Source organism: Hyaena hyaena, unplaced genomic scaffold, assembly GCF_003009895.1.
Source record: "Hyaena hyaena isolate Hyena2069 unplaced genomic scaffold, ASM300989v1 scaffold_186, whole genome shotgun sequence".
Lineage (NCBI taxonomy): Eukaryota > Metazoa > Chordata > Mammalia > Carnivora > Hyaenidae > Hyaena > Hyaena hyaena.
Genome location: NW_024080818.1, coordinates 888,830 through 909,330, shown reverse-complemented (window position 1 = coordinate 909,330; position 20,501 = coordinate 888,830). Strand labels below are relative to the sequence as shown.

Sequence of the window (20,501 nt, the reverse complement as noted above, 5' to 3'; positions counted from 1 at the left end):
TAATTCAACTTGAAGATAAACAGTTTAAGTAGCTACAGTAGGATGAAGTTTAGATAGGAAAGGGTTCTCTAAGGAAGTGACATAGAATTTACTGTTGAACTCAACTCCTGCTTCTTGAAGTTCTGATTTGCATCTAAAACAGTAAGTTAAAGGGAGGTAAAGACAAATAAAATTTCAAAATAATTTCTAATTAGAAAATGTGATGTTCTAGATTTTAGATGCTGTAAGAGGAATACAGTTTTGTTGATGAACCTCCCAAGAGCATAATTCAGCTCTATGTGGTCTCCTTTATGCCAGCAAGATCCCAGAAACCTTAGTGAGAAGAGCGACCACCCTGCAGTACAGCATACACACTTCTTTCAAGTAAGTCAAAGCCCATTACAAAACATCCCGTTACAATGAAGCCCACTCAATTATTTTGAGCAACATTACATACAACTCAACAGATACAATGAAATCATGAACAACTCCTCAAAATGTTATGGCTAAGTTACAAAGTGTAACTGGATAATGTAGACAACCCCCAACCAAGTATTATCATACTATGGTCAACACTGGATTACATAAAATTGGGAAAGGGAGATCAAAAGAACTGTGATTTTTCTGGAATGAGACTTGGATAATGAGATGAGGGTATATCCTAGGTGGGGACATATTTTATTCACTGTGCTTTTCATGTTTTCCTTTTTTTTAATTTAATTTTGAGAGTGAGCAAGTGTGTGCAAGCAGGGGAAGGGCAGAGAGAGAGAGGGAAAGAGAGAATCCCAAGTGGGCTCTGCACGGTCAGCATGGAGCCCAACACAGTGCTGGAGCTCATGAACTGTGAGATAATGACCTGGGCCACTCTCAAGTCAGCTGCTTAACTGACCAAGCCAGACAGGCACCACTGTACTTTTTAATGTTTTTCTTGCTACCTATTTCCAGTTATAAACTTTTTATCTGTGCCTTTGGGTACTAGTTCTTTTAACTCAAGTACAACATAATACTAGGCATTCTTTTAAGTAATTTTCTATTAACTATAAAAAGTACACTCAGATAATAAATTTGTAAAATCGTTTCAGAAGGAATCAAATATTCTGGGAACTTTATTTTTAAAGGATAAATCAAGACATAGCTTTCATTGACCCAAACATGCATAATCCATCCTTAATATAAAATGTACTCAATTAAGAAATCACACATGAAATACAAAGGGAATGCAACTTTACATATGTAAAATGATCGCTAGCTATAGCAATTTAACAGTCAAATTAATAAAGACATTGTACAATTAAAAAAAAATCCTAACATCTTAAAGCCAATTACCTATAATAAACCAAGGGAAACTCTGATTCGGAATGGTTTGACTCAAAGCAAAGAATAAGGCACCTGCTATAAATTTAGAACAGTAACTTTCATTTTTAAAGTTACAATAAACTAAAATTAGTCAACCAAGGCACTTGCTTCAGAGGGAAACAAGTGTTGATTTCCTGGGTGAGAAAGGTAGGTAACTGCAAATAAAAATCTGCTGGCCCAAGGACAGCTGATTACTCCTGTTCTAGAGTAGTCAAGTTCCTAAGCATCCTTAACTACTCCTCTCCCTCACTCTTCCTCTATATTGGCAGGTACCAGAAACTCTGAGGTTCACAAGGTGTATGACTAGGTAGCAGATTTCCCTTCTGTTCCTCTTAAAAGAGCTTATTTTAAAAGAGATATCCTGAGGCAATTAACAAAGCAAAGAAGCAGCTTTCTTTCCAATTCATTGATACATAAGACACCTCTCAGGCTTTTTTTTAATCAAGTTATGGCTAAGTATTTAAATAGCCAAAACTTAACAATTTTCAACAGTACCAGAAAACCTAAAACCTGCCTTCTCACCCTTACCATTAGTAAAAAGAAACTTTGATCAATCATAACCCATAAAATGATACAACAAAGGGAAGACTAAAGACTAATCCTTATCAGCAAATCCATTTAGTTCCGGATGGCACTTCAGCCTGATGCATCTAGTACCCTAACAAAATTTTAACCATAAATCCAGAATATTATTTCTGAACAAAGTAACTTCTTAGTCGATGTGCCTTTTTTGGTATTAAAAGTGCTATTAACGTGCTAAGATGTCTTACGGCACATTGGACTCATTAAGATGTCCTGATGAGACATCCAGTTTTTAGTAGTATTTTTCCCTAAAATATAGTCGGGCAGAGCAGATATGTTAAAGTAATTATGGTAAAATCAATGGTGACATAAACAAACTTTCCCTGACTTTACTCCACCGTGGTAGCTTTCAGTGAAACTGAAGTTACTAAGTTACAAAATGCTCACCGAAGTTGTTTTCTTATGGCATTTTACATTAGTATAATGACTCATGCAAAATCCAAGGTAGTGTAATAGAAATAATATTGTTAAAATAGATAAGGTAGCTATAAGCATCTCCCTTTATATTAGGCATTTAGAAGCTTTTAAAAATTCTTAGGTGCTAAAGATTATGGGAAAACTAGGCTAACTGTGCAGTTGTTCCATTTGTAAGCACTTTATTAAAGGACAGTGACATTACCCTATACGGGAGTGTGCTTTCAAGATATAGTAATAAAGTGCCTAACTATATAAAAACCATGACTCCAAATTTTAAATTAAACTAATTGCATTTACACATTAGGGTTAACAAAATCTAGACTCTGTCTACCTAAGTTTAATCTAATTATCTATCTATACTGGATACGGTTTTGACAACCACATTTAAAAAACTTACTCTTTACTGGCTGAATAAGTAGGTCCACTACTGTCGCTTAACAATCAAATTTTATTGCTTTATTCATGTGGTGCTTTTGCAAGGCACTGTGGTATGGACTAGAAAACTTGGAATGACTCGTGGAGAAACCTTGGAATGACAAATGAAGGATGATATGAAAAGTCATTCTGAGGCAGGATGCTTTACTGAATTGTTTTTAACCAGGGTATCAAACATCAGGAATGAGTTCAAGTTAAAATTCACAGGAAGAATGGAAACATCTTAAGGTCAGTCACTTCACATGCCCATCCTGATACTTTGAATAATCTGGAAAATTGCTGCAAAAAGAAAGAACATATGTTTTAGTAAGCATGCTTTGAATAAAACAGGTCTGACAACTGACAAATATTAAGGTAGTTCACGAGAATCCAAGAGCACCTTTAAAATTACTTGCAAATGCTATGTAACTTCATTGAAGTAAGAAGGGAAGACCAGCCTACCCTGATAAAACAATTCAATGTCCATAAGCTATTTTTTTTCAGCTCTTCTGAATTCTATGTCTAACTGTCCAAAATATTTTGCAATACACAATGTATTGTAGAAAACAACTTAAAGCACCAAAGCAAACAGGTTTTTCTAGCATATAATTATTTTGGTTTATCCCCAAAATATTAAGTGTCCTTCTAAGGCCTGACCTATAACATAACCATGTTTCCTCATTCTCACACAGCTGAAATTGAATAAGCTTTAGGTTATATAAATTGCTTGGCTCTTGGCCATGTGTCAAGAAAGCCTCCAACTAGTAAGTTTAGGAAGTAGGCGAAGTGAAACTTTTAAGAGAAACCACAGTAACTTTAGAATGTCAGAATGTAAAAAACAATATCAACAGCTTGCACATTAAAATAATAAATGAAAGGAAAAATATTCTGTAATCCATCTGCAGAGGCAGGAGTCTATTACTTTAATAGCAGGTTGACCTAGTAACTTATTTTCCCTACCATATGTCAAATGTTTGTTTAATTAATCTGAACACATTTGTCCCCAACAGTAATTTACCAATCAGGTACATTTCCTTCATACTGAACCAATTCCTTGCACAAGCCTTACTTTACAAAATACACCCAGTTTTGACATAAAGACATTAGATTCTGGGACACGTTAAATTAAGCTCAACATCCACACATACATCATGTTCATACCTTTTTGCAAATATATTCACAATAGGTTGCAAAACATTCTAAGTTCTCATTCCGTGAGGTTTTTTTGGTTTTGTTTGGGTCTAAATTTCTTCCAACTTGATCATTACTAACTGAAAACCTGACCTCCTTTTCTGATCTCCTGTGAGCACAAATCAAGCTATGAGAAGTTTCTGGAGCACCACCCTCTGTGCATATGCGGGACAAGTAATTCGGTTCAGAGACGAAAGAGACTTATGTGGAGCTCCCGGCAGGTGGGTTGAGAACTACGCGGGTAGGAATCGCCACTGATGGGTCACCACGTCATCCCAAACCCGACATCCAATCCGACGGTAGCCCCCACTTACCAGAACCACAAACAACAAAAATGAAGAGAGCCAATAACCAGGGTCCTACAGACGCCTTCTCTTCGGGAGCATTTCTCTGCAAAAACGGAAATTCCCATTTCAAATGCAAAAACCCACTCCGACCCCGGGCTCCTGCAGCCTACACCGCGGGCCAGGTTGCCAGGTCCCCTCAGCTCACAGGTTTCCCCTCCGTTCCCGAACCGCCTCGCTCAGGCACCCACCTCCCCGAACCACCCTCCCGCTGCCCCGCCCCGCCAGCCTAGCGTCCAGCTCGCGGCCTCGGGCCCCCAGCCTCGGGTCTGGGGAGAACTCGATCCTAGGACCGGGCCTGGAGCCCGGCTCCGGGACGGACCGGCGCCTGCTCTTTTCCCTTACCGAAGTCTTGGCGACGTTGCCCCGCTGGGTGATGTTCTTGCTGTGCTTCTCGTTGGCCATACGGATTCGCTGCTTGGCGACCATCTTCACGGCGCCACCACCTGCCCCAGCCACCCCGCTGGACTCTAGCTCGCCTCCCCTCGGGCCGCTGCGACGCGCCGGTCCCGGTGCCTGCGCTGCCGGAGCTAGGAGGCTCTCAGGCCGGGCGCTAGCTCCGGCCGCTGGGCCTGGGCGAGGCGAGCGCGGGAGCCGAGCGCTAGCGGGGCGCGGGGCCGCCGACTGACTGACGACGCCGGACTGGCCGGCCGAGAAGCGGGCACGCGGGACGACAGCGGGCCGCCGGGATATTCTCGCGCCGCCGCTCTGGCCGCCGCCGGGAGCGTGGAGTGAAAGAGGAAGGAAACGCAACGCAACAACCGAGCAGTGCTGTCCTTAGCCTCGAACTACTTCGGGTTCGGTTGCCAACGTCAGCACTGGACGGGCTCCGCCCCGCGGAAGTGCGGACTCCGCCTGCTATAAAAGAAGGGGAAGGAGGGCGAAGGCTGGCGCACCAGCCCTAGTCCGGCCCCACGACGCTCTTTAAAGTATCGCCCTAGAGCTGCGCGTGCGCGTTCGGGCTCCTCTTTCACTGCCGTCTCCTACCGGAAGTGGATTGGCCCCGAGGCTCCCGATACCGGAAACAGCTATGCCCTGTCTCCACGCCTGAGGAGACGTGTAGGGGCCGGGTTTGGCCCTTGTGAACTCTGACCCAAGCACATGGGTTTCTCTTTCCGGGGCAAGATGGCGCCGTCCACGCCACTACTGACAGGTGAGTCCTGAACGAGTGATGGACTTTTTCAGAGCATTTTCTTCTTGTGTCTTTGCTCTTGGGGTTCACCCGAGAAGCACTGGTGTCTGATCCACCTTTCCATGTGATTTGTGGAAGAGCTAGAGGTTCTTGTGGGTTGCTTCGTGTAGCGTGGCAATCGGAAGTGAGGCCCACGCCTCTGGGCTTCAGCATTCCCCTCCCTTTTGCCCGTCCATCATTCCTCCCTGTCGCTTCAAATTCCGCTGAAATTGAGGAAGAGAGATAAGAACAGAAAGTGCTAGTTGAATTTGTTACCCGGGGCCTGCAAACGCTGGTTTCATACGAACTCTTATATGGTGACACATCTTGTTGACAATGAGAAGTCATTTAGTTCTGTAATAAGGAAAAACATAAGCAAATGACTAGAATGAGCAGACACATTAAATACACCTGAATTTAAGCAGTACCAAATTCTGAGCTCCTTGCTTCAATTAAATTAGTAGGATCAAATAGAGCGGAACTGTGGTAGTATAGGTTTAAAGTGATGAAAGAGTGGTCTGGGTACGTGGCAGTGAGCATTATGGAAATGATAGCAACGTTTGATGTTGAAATAGGTATGAGTATTTTAGAATTTGATTATTACAGGATTCCTGAGATTTTGAACCGGAGGCAGAGTTTATAATTTTAGAAAGGATAATTAACTTTGCCTTGGACTGTGTCCGCGAAGACTCTGGACTAGGGTAATTGCTGGGATTCTCATATGAGTGTCAAATACAGAGGAATTGGGAGAGAAAAGACCAGACATGTTGATTAAGTCATGGATAGTTTATACAGAAGGAAAAAAAAAATCATTAACAGAAAGGTCGTTTACTTTGGCGGAAGGGGGTTATGTCCCCAAACTTGAAAGGAACCTTAAAAAGCTTTTGCACTTTTTGCCATTCTGCATTTTAAGAGCTTTGTTATTAAGCACCATGACCCCTCATATCAATCTGGCTACCGCAGTTCATCACATATTTATCAAGTAATGACTATAATTTGTTAGATTATATGCTAGTCAGATACTATTTAAAAGGTGTAATTATATAAGTAAATGAATTTTTTTCTCTGGCTTCATAAAAGTAACTAGTATGTTATTCACAGTTTGGGAATACTGAATGCTTATTTGAACTCTAAATTAAAAAAAAAAAAACTGTTTAAAAAAAATCTGATAGGGGTGCCTGGGTAGCTCAGTCGGTTGAGCGTCCTACTTCGGCTCAGGGGTCATGGTCTCTGTGCTGACAGCAAGTTCAGAGCCTGGAGCCTGTTTCAGATTCTGTATCTCCCTCTCTCTCTGATCCTCCCCTGCTCACATTGTCTCTCTTTCTCTCTCAGAAGTAAACATTAAAAAAAAATTTTTTTTAATGAAGAATCTGATAAGCTTTCTATCTGAAACAAATGTAATATTGTGTGTCAATTATACACAAGTAAAAAATGTAGTTTGAAAAAAACTCTTACATGGGCTTCTCGGTGTTTATAGGGTAAATTCCATCCTCTTTAGCATAGTATGTGGAACCCTTCATAATCCTTGAAAAGCTCTTTGCATTCATTTCCTTGCTCCTCACCCTATCATGCTCCATCAATTTTGAATAGCTTATAAAACCCTTGAAAAATCTACTTCTTCAGTCTAAGATTCCTGTTCCTCTTGATTTGACTTCTTTCCCTCTTTTAAAATTCATTTTGGGGCATGTGGGTGGCTCTGTCGGTTGAACATCCGACTTTGGGTCAGATTATGATCTTGTGGATTCATAAATTCAAGCCACCCATCAGGCTCACTGCTGTCAGCACTGAGCCTGCTTTGGATCCTCTTTTCCTCACTCTTCTCAGATGATCAGCCATTCCCAGGCTATATTTGTACCTCATATATACTTCAGGTTTGTTTTTGTTTTTTTTTTTTCACTATCACACAGATTAATTATCTGGTTGTTTAGATGCTTTTCTGCCCTGCCACACTGAACTCTTTGGTGGCAGAGGCAGAGTTTTACTCATCTCTGTTGTCTTAGTACCAGATAGAGTGTATAATAAATAATAGACACTCTAAATGTTTGATGGAGGAATAAATTAATGAAAGATAACCATTTCATTTATGGTCAGATTAACAAAGTGACAGTTTTCTTACAATACTTAAAATTAAGGACTTGGTAAGAGCTTAAAGGTTAGCTATTTGGTCTATCCCTCATATTCTCATATTACTCATAGAAGCCCAGAAAGATTAAGTGGTCAGATTCACATTGCAAATTGGCAGAATCAGGATTATATTGAATCATTCAATTCCATGGTCCATTTTTCTTGTACTTGAACACACTAATTTATTTTTAAAACATTGTTAGTATAGGCATTTCAATCAATAATAGATTCTTTTACTTCCAAAATCTATTTTTAAACTTAGACTCATGGATTTTGGAGTTTGGAATAATTTGGAAATTGTCCAGTAAGTTTTGTCAGTCACAGCTTTTAATTGGAAATGATAAAAAGCTAGAGCAGGTGAAAAGGGGATATTTATTTATTTATTTATTTATTTATAAAACTCATGTAATTGTAAAGCTTCAGTACTGCTACATCCAGGTACTCACCTGACTCCAAAAATGTTTTTCTTTATACCTAGGCTCTTGCTTTCTTTTCAATTAAATTCATTCTTAGGCTGACATTCTCCAGGTTTACATTCAACCAGCTCAGCAGCCCCAAAAGAAAGCACGTTTTCTTTTTGACAGTCTCAGTGCTGGTTGTCTTTGACTTGGCTTGGCTGGATCTTGTTCATCTTTGAATCAGTTAATTTTTAACCAAATCACCAGGACCAAATTATATTCTCACCCTTGGAGAGTTTCCCCTTGAAATCCCCTGGATTAATTGTCTCCTAAAAGGTCTCCTAAAAGGTAGGGCCTGGATCCATGCCAGGCATATAAAACAATGGTCCTTACATGAAACCCGTATGTCTAATCAGCTTACCTGGGTTGAGACCACATTGAGTTAATTTATTCAAAATGGAATCAGTTTCCTACATTGAAAGGTACTTCAGTGGATGGAAGGGTTCGAGAAAGTATCCCACTGTAATGATCACCATATCCCTGACACCGGTTCTTTATTTGAAGTCTTACAGTTTTCTATATTAACTCAAGCCTAGAGGAATAAATGGTATGTAAGTATCTATAAAGGCTAATAATCTTTAAGTTTTTATTTATTTTGAGAGAAAGTGATCAGGGAAGAGGCAGATAGAGAGGGGGAGAGAGGATCCCAAGCATGCTCCATGCTGTGCAAAGCCTGTTGTAGGAATCTAACTCAAGAACGTTGAGATCATGAGTTGAAACCAAGAGACAGATGCTTAACTGGCTGAGCCACCCAGACACCCCAAGGCTAGTAATTTTTAAAAGATATAACTTAAGTACAACATTTAATATGATTGTTTTAAAATAGTTTTTCTTTATGAAACTCTGGCATTTAATTGTTGCTTTACTGAAAAGAACTGTTCACATTCTAGATTTTTCTTCCTAACAGAACATATTTCCAGATGCCCTTTGATTAATTGGGGAAAATCATTAAAAACAAGGAATCGTATCAACTCTCAGTACACTATATTAAACCATCTCTACATTGTATTCACTGTTTCATATTTAGTCACTTCTAATTAAAGTGAATTCCTCATTAGAAAGTAAGGTGTAGAAAAATTGTTTTAGTTATTGAAAAGAACTTTTGAATCCATATTTATTTTGCTTTTATTAACTTGTAATACACTTTATGTTCTGTTAAGAATCTGATTTTGTGTCTTCTAATAAACTTTGTATACTGATTTATTCTTGTAGAAGTTACTCATACTGATTAAATCCAGTAAAATATGTTAGTGGTTCCAAAATGTCTTGCAACACTTTTTCCTAGTTCTGTTTCTGTGTAAGAAGGTTTGCAGTGAATATAAATTTAAGTAGTGATTTACATGTGTGAACAAGACTGTAGTGATTCAATATGACTTTTATGATTAATCCAATTGATAATTAGTTCCCCTAAAATAGGCATATCTGTTATAAAGCATCATGTGCAAAGGAAGGGTGTTTAATGAGGACCAACAGTATCACCAGTTTTATTTTTTTTATTTTTATTTTTTAATGTTTTATTTACTTATGAGAGAGTGAGCGAGAGAGAGAGAGAGGGAGATACAGAATCTGAAACAGGCTCCAGGCTCTGAGCTGGCTGTCAGCACAGAGCCCGACGCGGGGCTCGAACCCACAAACCGTGAGATCATGACCTGGGCCGAAGTCAGATGCTTAGCCGACTGAGCCACCCAGGCACCCCAGTATCACCAGTTTTAAAGTAGCCCTGGTTTGTACGTTTGTCTCATGGAATTTGTTTTTGCCTTAGTAAATAAGTCTCGGTCTCTTCAATTTTTTTATTTTAATGTAACACTTTAGCCCCATATTCCCAAGCAAATCCATTCTTGAGAAATGTTGAAAAACTTTTTTCCAAACTTGATTGGTTTGATTTCTTGCCATATTGTGAACAAGCATTAATTACCAAGAATGATGGTCTTAGAAAACGCCTTATACTTTGATATAGTTTAAGATTTACAAGAAGTTGCAAAAACAGTAAAGGGAGTTCCCATGTACCCTTCATCGGCTTTCCCCAATGACAGTATCTTACATTTCCATAGTACATTATCAAAACTAGGAAACTGTTGCTGGCACAGTAGTATTTACTAGATTACAATCCTTCTGTGGATTTCACCAGTTTGTGTGCGTATATTGTACTCAGAAATTTTATCACATCTGTAGATTTCTGTAACTGCTGCTATCAGAATATAGAACTGCTCTATCATAAAGAAGCTGCTACCCTTTTATAGTCAGAATCTCCTTCCAACTCTGAACTTTGGCAACCACTGATCTGTCTTTTATCATGATATCTTGAAATTTTGTCATTTCAAGAGTGTTAAATAAATGGAATCATATAACATAAAGTCTGTGCGTTTTTGTTTTAAAACTGTTTTGAGGGCGCCAGGGTGGTTCAGCTGGTTAAGTGGCGACTCTTGATTTCATCTTAGGTCAGGATCTCAGAGATCGTGAGTTTGAGCCCCATGCAGAGCTCTGTGCTGTCAGTGTGGAGCCTGCTTGAGATCCTCCCTCTCTTTCTGCCCCTCCCCCACTCTCACTCTGTCTCTCCCCAAATAAATAAACTTTAAAAAAAAAGTATAAAACTCTTCTTTATTTAGAATGTGTACATGTGCATTTTGAAAAGCACTTGATTAATTTGACTCAAGATTTTGCTTCTCCAGAAACATAACTAAAACCAGGAAGTAAAAACCACATGAGACTGAATGCTACTTGAGCAGGAAAGAGTGACACTTTTCACACCGACTTTTCTGTCAGGTGTTGCCTTGTAAGATTTTGAGTTAACAATCTATATGAAAGAGTGTGGATTAAGTAGTTTTTGTTCCTTGCTCCTGTTCCTCTCTTAGCCCATTCAGGCTCCAACAACAAAAATACCATAGAGTGGACGGCTTAAACACTTATTTCCCACACTTCTGGAGTCTGGGAAGTCCAAGATCAAGGTACTGGCAGATTTGGTGTCTGGTGAGAGCCTACTTCCTGATTCATAGACAGCCATTGTCCACTGTGTCCACCCAGGGCAGAAGGGCAAGGGAGCTCTCTGGAATCTCTTTCAAAAGGGTGCTAATCCCATTCATGAGGGCTCTGTTATCCTCACCTAATTGCCTCCCAAAGGCCTGCCTCAAAGTACCATTACATTAAGGATTAAGGTTCAACATATGAATGAGGGGGTGGTAATCATTCAGTCTACAGTAGATCCTTTGGGGTTTTCTACCTGTCTTAGTTTGTATGTAGGCATAAAATAGAAATTTTAGAAAAGGAAAACCTTGTACTGGTTTCCCTGAATACCCTGAAAGTTCCCATTGTTACTTTTATGAGTTCGGCAATAGAGTTGCCACTTTAGTCCAATTGACCCTTGAGCAACATGGGTTTGAACCATGCAGGTCCATTTAAACATTATTTTTATTTATTTTTTAATGTTTGTTTATTTTTGAGAGAGAGAGCATAACAGGAAAGGGGCAGAGAGAGGGAATCACAGAATCCAAAGCAGGCTCCAGGCTCTGAGGTGTCAGCACAGAGCCCAACGTAGGACTTGAACTCACAAACCGTGAGATCATGACCTAAGCTGAAGTCAGACGCTTAACCAACTGAGCCACCCAGGCATCCCTGCTTATGATTTTCTTAACACTTTCTTTTCTGTAGCTTATTTAGTCTATTGTAAGAATACAGTATATAATGCACATATAACAAACTTTGTGTTAATTGACCATTTATGTTATCAGTAAGGCTTCTGGTCAGCTGTAGGTTGTTAGTAGTTAAGTATTTTGGGGAGTCAAGTTACTCACGGATTTTCAGTTGTGCAGGATTTAATACCCCTAACCCTTGTGTTGTTCAAGGGTCAACTGTATAATGTACAAAAGCTTTGAATTTTACCCCAAGTAAACATTGTGGTTGTTAATAGAAAAGTCAACAAATATAGAGGACCAAGATCACTAGTTAGAGAAGTTCATGAGAACACAGAAAGCTGAGATGAATTCAATAAAGCTTTTTTTTTTTCTTTCTTTCTTTCTTTTTTGCGATTCACTTCAGGAATATTTTTTTCAGGGCCAGGAGTTAAGGCAATAGAACATGGTTTGATTGCATTGTCATACAGCACATTTTCTAATTACACTTCAGCTTCAGTGGGACTTCACTGATGATATGCTGTTTTATTTTCCTGGGCCTAGATGCGAATTCTATAAGAGTCCTTAATGTGTTAAATTGCCACAGCAGCTTGTGGGAGGGACCACATCAGGCTGACAAAATTTTATGTAACCCTTATAGTAAAGTGTAATCTGGTAACTAAACTCCCTAGTTTGATAAAAATCATTTTTGATTAATCCCTCAAATAAAGATTTGTTAAAACCATTATTAGAGTATTAAGAATGGCCTATTTTCTGCTAAGTCAGAATGTTTCATACATGATATTGCAGCCGATGATTTGGTGATGAGAAATAGCACCGTTTTGCCTGTGTAATATGTTGGTGCTGCACTTGACCATAGCCAAAAAACTGAGAAACAAGTGAGAATTTTGATGTTAAAGGATTATACTTCATAGTTTTAAAATCTCATAGGAAAACGTTTTTGGGCACAAAATGTTTTTTAATATCATTAGAGATTCTTAAAATAGATAACTTCAGGGGCGCCTGGGTGGCTTAGTCGGTTAAGCGTCCGACTTTCGCTTAGGTCATGATCTTGTGGTTCATGGGTTCGAGCCCCGCGTCGGGCTCTGCTGACTGCCAGCTCAGAGCCTGGAGCCTTTTTCAGTCTGTGACTCCCTCTCTCTCTGACCCTCCCCTGCTCACGCTGTCTCTCTCTCTCTCTCCTAGAAATAAATAAAAAATATTTTTAAAAAATAAAATAAAATAGATAACTTCAGTGTTGCATTCAAGGCGTAGCAATAGACTGGGCTCCTTTTACATCATTACCTTGAGTACAGTGATGGATTCATTTTTTTAAAATCCCTGATATCTAGCACATAGAGCTGTGCAGGGACCAGATCACATAGAAGTTTATAAGCCATAGTGTAAGGAGTTTAGATTTTAATATGTGCATAGACACCTGGGTGGCTCAGTTGGTTAAGTGTCCAACTCTTGGTTTCAGCTCAGGTCATGATCTGGTGGTGTCGGGCCCTGTGCTGACAAGCGCAGAGCCTGCTTGGGATTTTTTCTCCCTGTCTCTGTGCCCCTCCCCCACACTAGAGCACACGCGCACATGCTCTCTAAAAATAAATAAACTTAAAAAAGATTGTGATATATGCAGAACATTTTCCTAGGCTTCATTCTATTCAAGGCCAAAGGACCCATGACAGTTTGACAGTTCAGTCTAGTGCTCTGCATATGAGAAGAAACATGGTATCTGCTTGTATACTCGTGGGTCTCTAACCAGCAACTTAATTTAGTTATGTGTTTACTTATTTTCTGTCCCTCCAGTAGAATGGAAGCTCCAGGGAGTCTTCAATTTTTGCTTTATTCATCAATGGTTCTTTTCCTTTCATGCTAACTTTATTTACTTTGGGACTGTAAGTTATATTACTTTCAGTATTTGAAAATTGAGCTAGTAATTTTCAAGTAGAAAATCAGTGTTAATGAGAACTGTCCCTTGAGAAGGGAGCTGAGAGTGGCCCCTGTTTACCACCTTTGTTGCCTTCTCAGTAAACAGAAGGGGATATTTGTGAACAGCTGGCAGAAAAGGAAGCAGTTTTAATTATAACCATGAACCTCAGTAAAAGTTTTTCTTCTCTTCAGTTCTTAGACTGTTGCTGCTAGCAAGAATTTTAGCTGATAAAATAGTAACTCATCACAAGCCCTGCTAATTTTATCTCCTAAAATTAAACACTCATTCTCCATTGTCACTGCCCCACCCCAGTCCAAGTTTCCATACTCTTCTGTGGGGTTTCCTGCAGAACTGTCTTGAGTAGTCTTTTCTTATCCACTCTTAATGTCTTCTAGTTTATTCTCTGCAGTGTACCAGATTGATCTTTACAAAATGCAAATCTCGTTCTCAAAATGTGCCTAAAACCCTTTTGAAGTTCCCCACCATTCTTAGGCTACAGACCAACATTGCCTAACTTAGGCTACAAGATCCTGTTTGGTCTGAACCCTGTTTTCTCCTCAAGCTCCAGTTCCTTCCATAAAGGCCTTCTTTCCATTTCTCTGTTGCTCTGTCATCTCTCTAGCGACGGAGTTTTTGCACTTGATACTGTCGTCTTTGCCTGTTAACTGCTATTCATCCCTCAGATCTCAGCACACAAATCCTGTGATCTGGCAGTTTCCCTAACTTTACTTTCCCATATAGTTTTACTTTGTAGCACTAAGCACGCTTATAGAATTCCATGTATTTGACTAATTGTTTGATTAATAAGTTCTGAGACAAGGCTGATTTCCCTCCCTCTTGTATCTCTAGTACTCAACATAGAGTCTGGGAGGCAGTTTTTATTTTTTACTCAATAAGCATTTGTTGAATGAACGAATCAATTTATTTGACTCAGCTTTAGAAACTTCTAATTTGGCCATTTAAAAATATATGATTAATTGTTTAGATGCTCTTGCTTAATCTTGAACTTTATTCCCACTTAAATTTTTCGGATATTACTGTCCTTGGGAACTTCATAATGAATGTGTCTCATCCCACTTGTTCTCTTAGTTTGAGAAATTTTAAATATATTAATAATGCCTTACTTTTTAAAAGAACTTTGAATATATTCTGTATTTTTAGGTTATTGTTTTGTATAAAGCACTCAGCCACTCTGTGTTCTAATATTTCCTCTCGTCCAGGTTGCAAACTGCCAGCTCTTTACTGTATCTTTACATAGCAGAAGGAGAGCTGGCTAGCTGTGGGACTGTTCTTATAAGGGCACCAATCCCATTCATGTAGACCCTACCCTCATGATCTAATTACCTCTCAAATTTCCCAATTCCAAACACTATCACATTGGGATTAGAGTTTCAACACGAGGATTTGGGGGAGCCATAAACATTCATTCCATGAGATTACCTATTGGTTTCCCAGCAATTGGGTTACATAATTTCATCCAATAGGGTTAAGAAAAATTTACCTTTTTAATGCTAATATTTTATAGTTCCATGAAATGGTTAATAATTTCATTGGTATTTTGACTGAAAGCTTTTTGTTTTTTAAAATATTTGTGGGGTGCCTGGATGGCTCAGTCGGTTCAGTCTCCAACTTTGGCTCAGGTTGTGATCTTGTTGTTTGTGAACTGAAGCCCCACATTGTACTTGCTGCTGTCATTGCAGAGCCTCCTTCAGATCCTCTGTCTCCTCCCCCTACCCCCCACCCTTCCTCTGTTCACATTTCCTCAAAAAGAAAAAAATAATAATAAAATAAAATATTTGTGATTACTGAGTATTTATTAACAAACTGATGGTGGCTCTCTCCATGTTGTTTCTTTAGTCCGAGGATCAGAAGGACTTTACATGGTAAATGGACCGCCACATTTTACAGAAAGTACATTGTTTCCAAGGTATGGCTTATTTTGTTAAGTGATGTTAAAGGGGACTATATAATACATTCCAAATTATTTTTGTTATTGTTCTTTTCTGAACAAGAAAGAACAGATAAGTGAGTTTCTTGGGTTATGTAATATTAACAGAAGATGGAAAGAATGTATATTCTCTATCAAGAAAAATGATCAGTCTTTAGATTTGAAACTAATAGCTTCAGCATGTTTAAAAGAAAAGTGTAGACGCTAGTATAATTGAGTTCAAGCCTTTGACTTAGAAGAGTTTTATCTTAGGAGATGAAGAAAAACTTGCAAATGTCTTAGCCAAACCTCTGCCTAGAGTCTTCATAAAATCAGAGAATGATAAATGTGTAAGAAAGGAAGGAAATATGATAGATAGATAGATAGATAGATAGATAGATAGAAACAGATACATTTTTTCATAAAAAGAAACAATAAAAGGCTAAACCAAAAACTAATAAAAGTATTAAGTTGATGGCCTAACCAAATGATGACATTGCAGAATTCGTAAACACATTCAGTAGCTTTATTGGCAACAGAAAATTGATACTGTCATTTTAAATCTATCACAGGATAAAACAATTATATTAATATTAGAAACCCAAGATTTTCAGCATAAGAGTGAAGGGATAGACTTGCATATATTAATATGAATTCATGATTTCTTTTCATAAAAACATTTGTATTTTTTAGTTCTGTCCACTGAAAAAGGTCAAGGAGCAGTGATAAGCTAGAAGCAGTGAATACCCCCTGTCTCACCATTCTTCACTAACAGGAACTCGTTTCTTGAAGAAGTGACTGATTCCAGGTCCAGTACAGAAGACATACGAGTTGAGCTAGAGGCAGTTTGGTCCAGAAAGCAAAGAAGCTATAAAAGATAAACAGGGCTTTGTTAAAGAGTTATAAGAGTCAACTTCATGGGGTTCACACCAATGTAAGATGAGACCATTTGAGCATTGGAAAGAATCATGACTAAAAGGATTGAGACATTCAAGTGTATCAACACTCCCCCGAAAGTTACTCTCTCTCTAAGTCTTATTGGTCAGCTTTGGAGGTTGATGGGGTCCTTGCTCATTATTTTGAAGATTGATAAATCAAGAGAAAGAATCACACATTTATTTTGTCTTTCCCATATAGACAAATTTTCAAAGTATCCAAATTGTTGATGAGAAAAACTTATTTAGAGGAGAATTCTAGTTGATAACTACAGAAGTAATGTGGGGTTAGATAGCCATTGTAGTCCTAAAGAAATCATGTGTCAGTTCTCAGACTTTAGACATACATCAGAATGATCTGAAGAGCTTCTTAATACAGATTGCTGTTTCCTCTCCAGATTTTCTGATTTATTAGATCTGGGGTGGGGCCCAAGAATTAGAATTTTTAACAAGTTACTCCCGTAATGCCAAAGCTGCAAGTTTAGGGACCTTGCTTTGAGAACCACTGATCTGGGCAAATGATCATCAGGGTATATGCTGAACCTGTCAGAGGCACTATGGATGGGGAACTTTATAATCAGGCTGACATCACCTAAGTCTCTTGACCACTTTTTCACCAGACCCAGTTCTCGAGAACCATGATACAAAACGTATCACAACCAGCTGTATTGGCATCACCTCAAACGAGTATAACATCTCAGTCCCTGATTCATCAGCTTACTGAATCAGAATCTGTGTTTTAACCAGATCTTCAAGTGATTTGTATGCATATTAATATTTGAAAAGCACTACTCTAGCAAACGAGTCTGTGTCAGAGCTATTGTGCTGCATGTACTTCAGTGGGGTGTACAATCCCAAGGCAACAGGAATGAGGGGTAAAGGGAGTAAGGCAAAGAAGAAGTGAAAGTGAATCTAATGTGGAGTGCACTGAGCTGACCACAGATTGACAAAATATGGCCAGGTTGCTTGGTCATGCAAAGTGTCTCCAGAGAGGCTATAATGAACCACTGGGCCTCAGAACAGTCAGTTGTGTAGAGGAAGGGTAAGAAGTATATTTACATCCAGAGCTTCTTATGGTCTATTCAGGTTGAATCTGAATGTCAGCTTCTCTTCCTGCTACTGCAGTAGGCATAGTGGAAGCCTGCTGAAATGTGGCCCTCACTCCTACAGAGTCTGAGACGACCAGTAGTAGATGAGGTGGCCAGGTCTCTTCATTGAATAGCTGATGACTGGGAGCAGGAAAGGTAGGGAGAATCTGAGGAGGCACTTAAAGAGTCCAGTACAGTCTCAGCATCACTAAGGATAGAACAAGGAGACGTGACGTATCCCCTGGTGGGTAGTAATGGGAACTCCATCATACTTAACTTCTAGGAAGGTCAAAAAACAAAAACAAAACAAACAAAAAACAAACCTGTTGCTAATCAAGCTTTTGGATGAGTGTTTCTCAAATTTGGCTACATATTAGGATGACCTGAGGAGCTTTTAAAAACCTAGATATTCAAGGACTGGGCATTAAATGATAATAAGGATTATTGTTATTATTTATGTGAGATAAAGTGGCATGGTGGTGAAGTCAAATGATTAATGAAGTTTAATAATTTATACATTACATAAAGCTGTAAGAAATGACTAATGTTTTAAAAGAGAAGAGGAGGATGTAAATAGAGCTCAGTAGGCTGGACTAATAGACCAGAACCTGGGTGGAATTAATACGGATAACTGCACATTCTGCCCTTACACTCAGAAATAAGTTGCAGTACAAATGTAGGATGGGGGACGTCTTGGTCATAGTTGTTTATGTGAGGAGAGGACAAAAAAGGATGTTTCCATAACTACAAGCTGAATATAAGCTCCCATTATTAGGTGATTGCAGAAACACAAATGTCATCTTCAGATGATTTAATGTAAAGATAGTATCCAGTTTAAGGGGGATGCACTGGTCACTTCTCAGTGCTTGTTATGTAATAATTCAGATGTTTATTAGCTATGAAGTTCTGGTTTTATGTGACTACACATATGGGCATTTACATGCTCCCACATACACATTTCTGTTTGGACGTTGATTGTCACTGTGAGATGTACTCGTAGTAGCCCTCTCCAGTTCAGAGTTATAGTACTTAGAGTTTCAACCATTGGGTAGAATATTGCCAAGAAGTCTGATTTCCCCAGGTCTGTTTTGTTGAGAATTCTGCATCCACACTTGTTTAATGTCCTGTCTCTGCACATCAGAAACTGATGGAAGATCTTTGTCCTTCAAATCCAGAGCACTTCTTGGCTACTTGAGGATATTCTATCCACAGTTGTTTTGTTATGCAGGTGATCTGGGGTGTTCTTCACAAAGTCTCCATATTGAAATCCTTCAGCCCTCAGGATCAGCACCGACAACTAGTAACTTCCATGTTCACCTACATTTTTGGATTTTCACACAAACTAGTTACTCACCTAAAAAGGCTCTGTTTTCTCCTTAAGACTGATCTGTTGGTATAACATCAGGTTCCACCTTACTTTGCAGTGGTTATTGGCACTGCGTTTAGGAGATAAGGTATTTTAGTAGACTAAAGCCTTATGGAATTCTTTCTTAAATTTATGTAAACTCATAATCATTAAGTTAGTAATAAGATTGTAGATTTTTAACCAGAATTTTTCAAAAGTATTCATGCTTATTAAACTTTTTTTTTCTTGTCATTTTCAGGGAATCTGGGAAAAATTGCAAAGTTTATACCTTTAGTAAGGATGGCACCTTGTTTGCCTGGGGCAACGGAGAAAAGTTAGTGTTTATTTATAGAACATATTTTATGTGTGTTTCATCAGTTTAAACATAACTGGCATTATTTGAATAACATGTGTCTGGGTGTCATTAATAAAATCTTTCTTTTAATGTCATGATGTAGTTAGGTATTGTCCGCAATGCAACTTCCATAGAACAACTTCAAAGTTGTTAGCTTCAATTTATGTGCCATGACTTGACTTATCTAGTTTCTTAGAATTAAAAGTAACATATGGAAAGGGGCAATTAATTTAATGCTGGAGAAGCTGAGAGTTTGTTTTAAATAGTGCTCTAAGTTATTGCTTAGGATTTCTTAAGTTCTGTACTAACACTTCGAGAATAGCTCTTTGTTTACGGTAGATTTAGATACTTTATTATATCTTTGCTATTAATTTAGTAGCAACTGCCTATAGTTATTACTATGAGTTTTATTGTATATAAAAGTCTATTATTTAAGTATTTTATAAATTATTCAAAGCTATGTTTAGAGTAGTCTATATTACATAAAATAATCATCACAAAATTGGCCTTGCAAAAAAAAATATTTTGATTAAATACTCATAATTTCACTAAGAAAACCACCTGTTTTTAATTTTTCTGTAGTCACTACAACATTTTGGTCAAAGAACCAGGAAAATGCCTGAATATTTGTTATTTGGTTTAAAGTTATTTTTGTTGTTGTTTTTAATCAGATGTAATAGGTTTTTTAAAAGGGAAAAATGCATACATTAATACAAAAAGTGCCTTTTAAATGTCGGTTTTTACACAGTGGTAATATATTCTGAAGTCTTTCAACGATCAGATTAGATTAAACACATGATTTTTTTTTAATTAATGCTAAAAAGATTATGCTGAATTAGGTCATTCACTTTTTATGACTATCAGTACCTGCAGAATTAGCTTTTGTAATTTTATGTTAATCAGTATTTTACTTTTTTTAAGTTTTTGAATCCAATAAACATACTATTACCCATAAACTATTAAGAATATAATCATACTAGGTCTTATCCACAATGTTAACAGTCTTAATCTCAGTCTCAGAGAATGTACTCTCAAGTTTTCTTATATTTAGTGTAACCAATTGTGCAAATTTGACTTTTATTTTTTAAAATCTATCTTGTAATTTATACTATGAGTAATGAGTTAATAGAAATTCACTATTTAATGGGACATACCATATTTCTCTTCATTGTCTATTATCTTTTTGAGGTATCCCTTATTTTGCTAGCTTAGAGTTTGTTGAACAAGTCTGTTTTCACCTTTACAGTTAAAATCATCTTTTATACTTCATATCCTTG

The 20,501-nt window shown here is 38.2% G+C and overlaps 2 protein-coding genes across 3 annotated transcripts in view; one reads left to right on the top strand and one right to left on the bottom strand.

Annotated features, from left to right (window-relative positions):
• Nucleotides 1-1,055: 1,055 nt before the first annotated feature.
• SERP1 (stress associated endoplasmic reticulum protein 1) lies at nucleotides 1,056-5,054 on the bottom strand. Its single transcript, XM_039240998.1, has 3 exons — nucleotides 4,629-5,054; nucleotides 4,254-4,329; nucleotides 1,056-3,048 (listed from the first exon to the last, which is right to left on the bottom strand). Exons 1-3 carry the CDS (start codon nucleotides 4,710-4,712, stop codon nucleotides 3,008-3,010), a joined length of 201 nt encoding a protein of 66 aa, XP_039096929.1. The 5' UTR covers nucleotides 4,713-5,054; the 3' UTR covers nucleotides 1,056-3,007.
• Nucleotides 5,055-5,350: 296 nt separating this feature from the next.
• The window catches only part of EIF2A (eukaryotic translation initiation factor 2A), a 30,520-nt gene continuing 15,369 nt past the window's right edge, over nucleotides 5,351-20,501 (top strand). The window contains exons 1-3 of one of the 2 annotated variants that reach the window (XM_039240996.1): nucleotides 5,351-5,436; nucleotides 15,432-15,501; nucleotides 19,129-19,203. In XM_039240996.1, the coding sequence (XP_039096927.1) occupies nucleotides 5,385-5,436; nucleotides 15,432-15,501; nucleotides 19,129-19,203 (197 nt within the window). In that variant the 5' untranslated portion in view covers nucleotides 5,351-5,384. The remainder of the gene's footprint in view (nucleotides 5,437-15,431; nucleotides 15,502-19,128; nucleotides 19,204-20,501) is intronic. The other variant, XM_039240997.1, reaches the window with a different exon arrangement.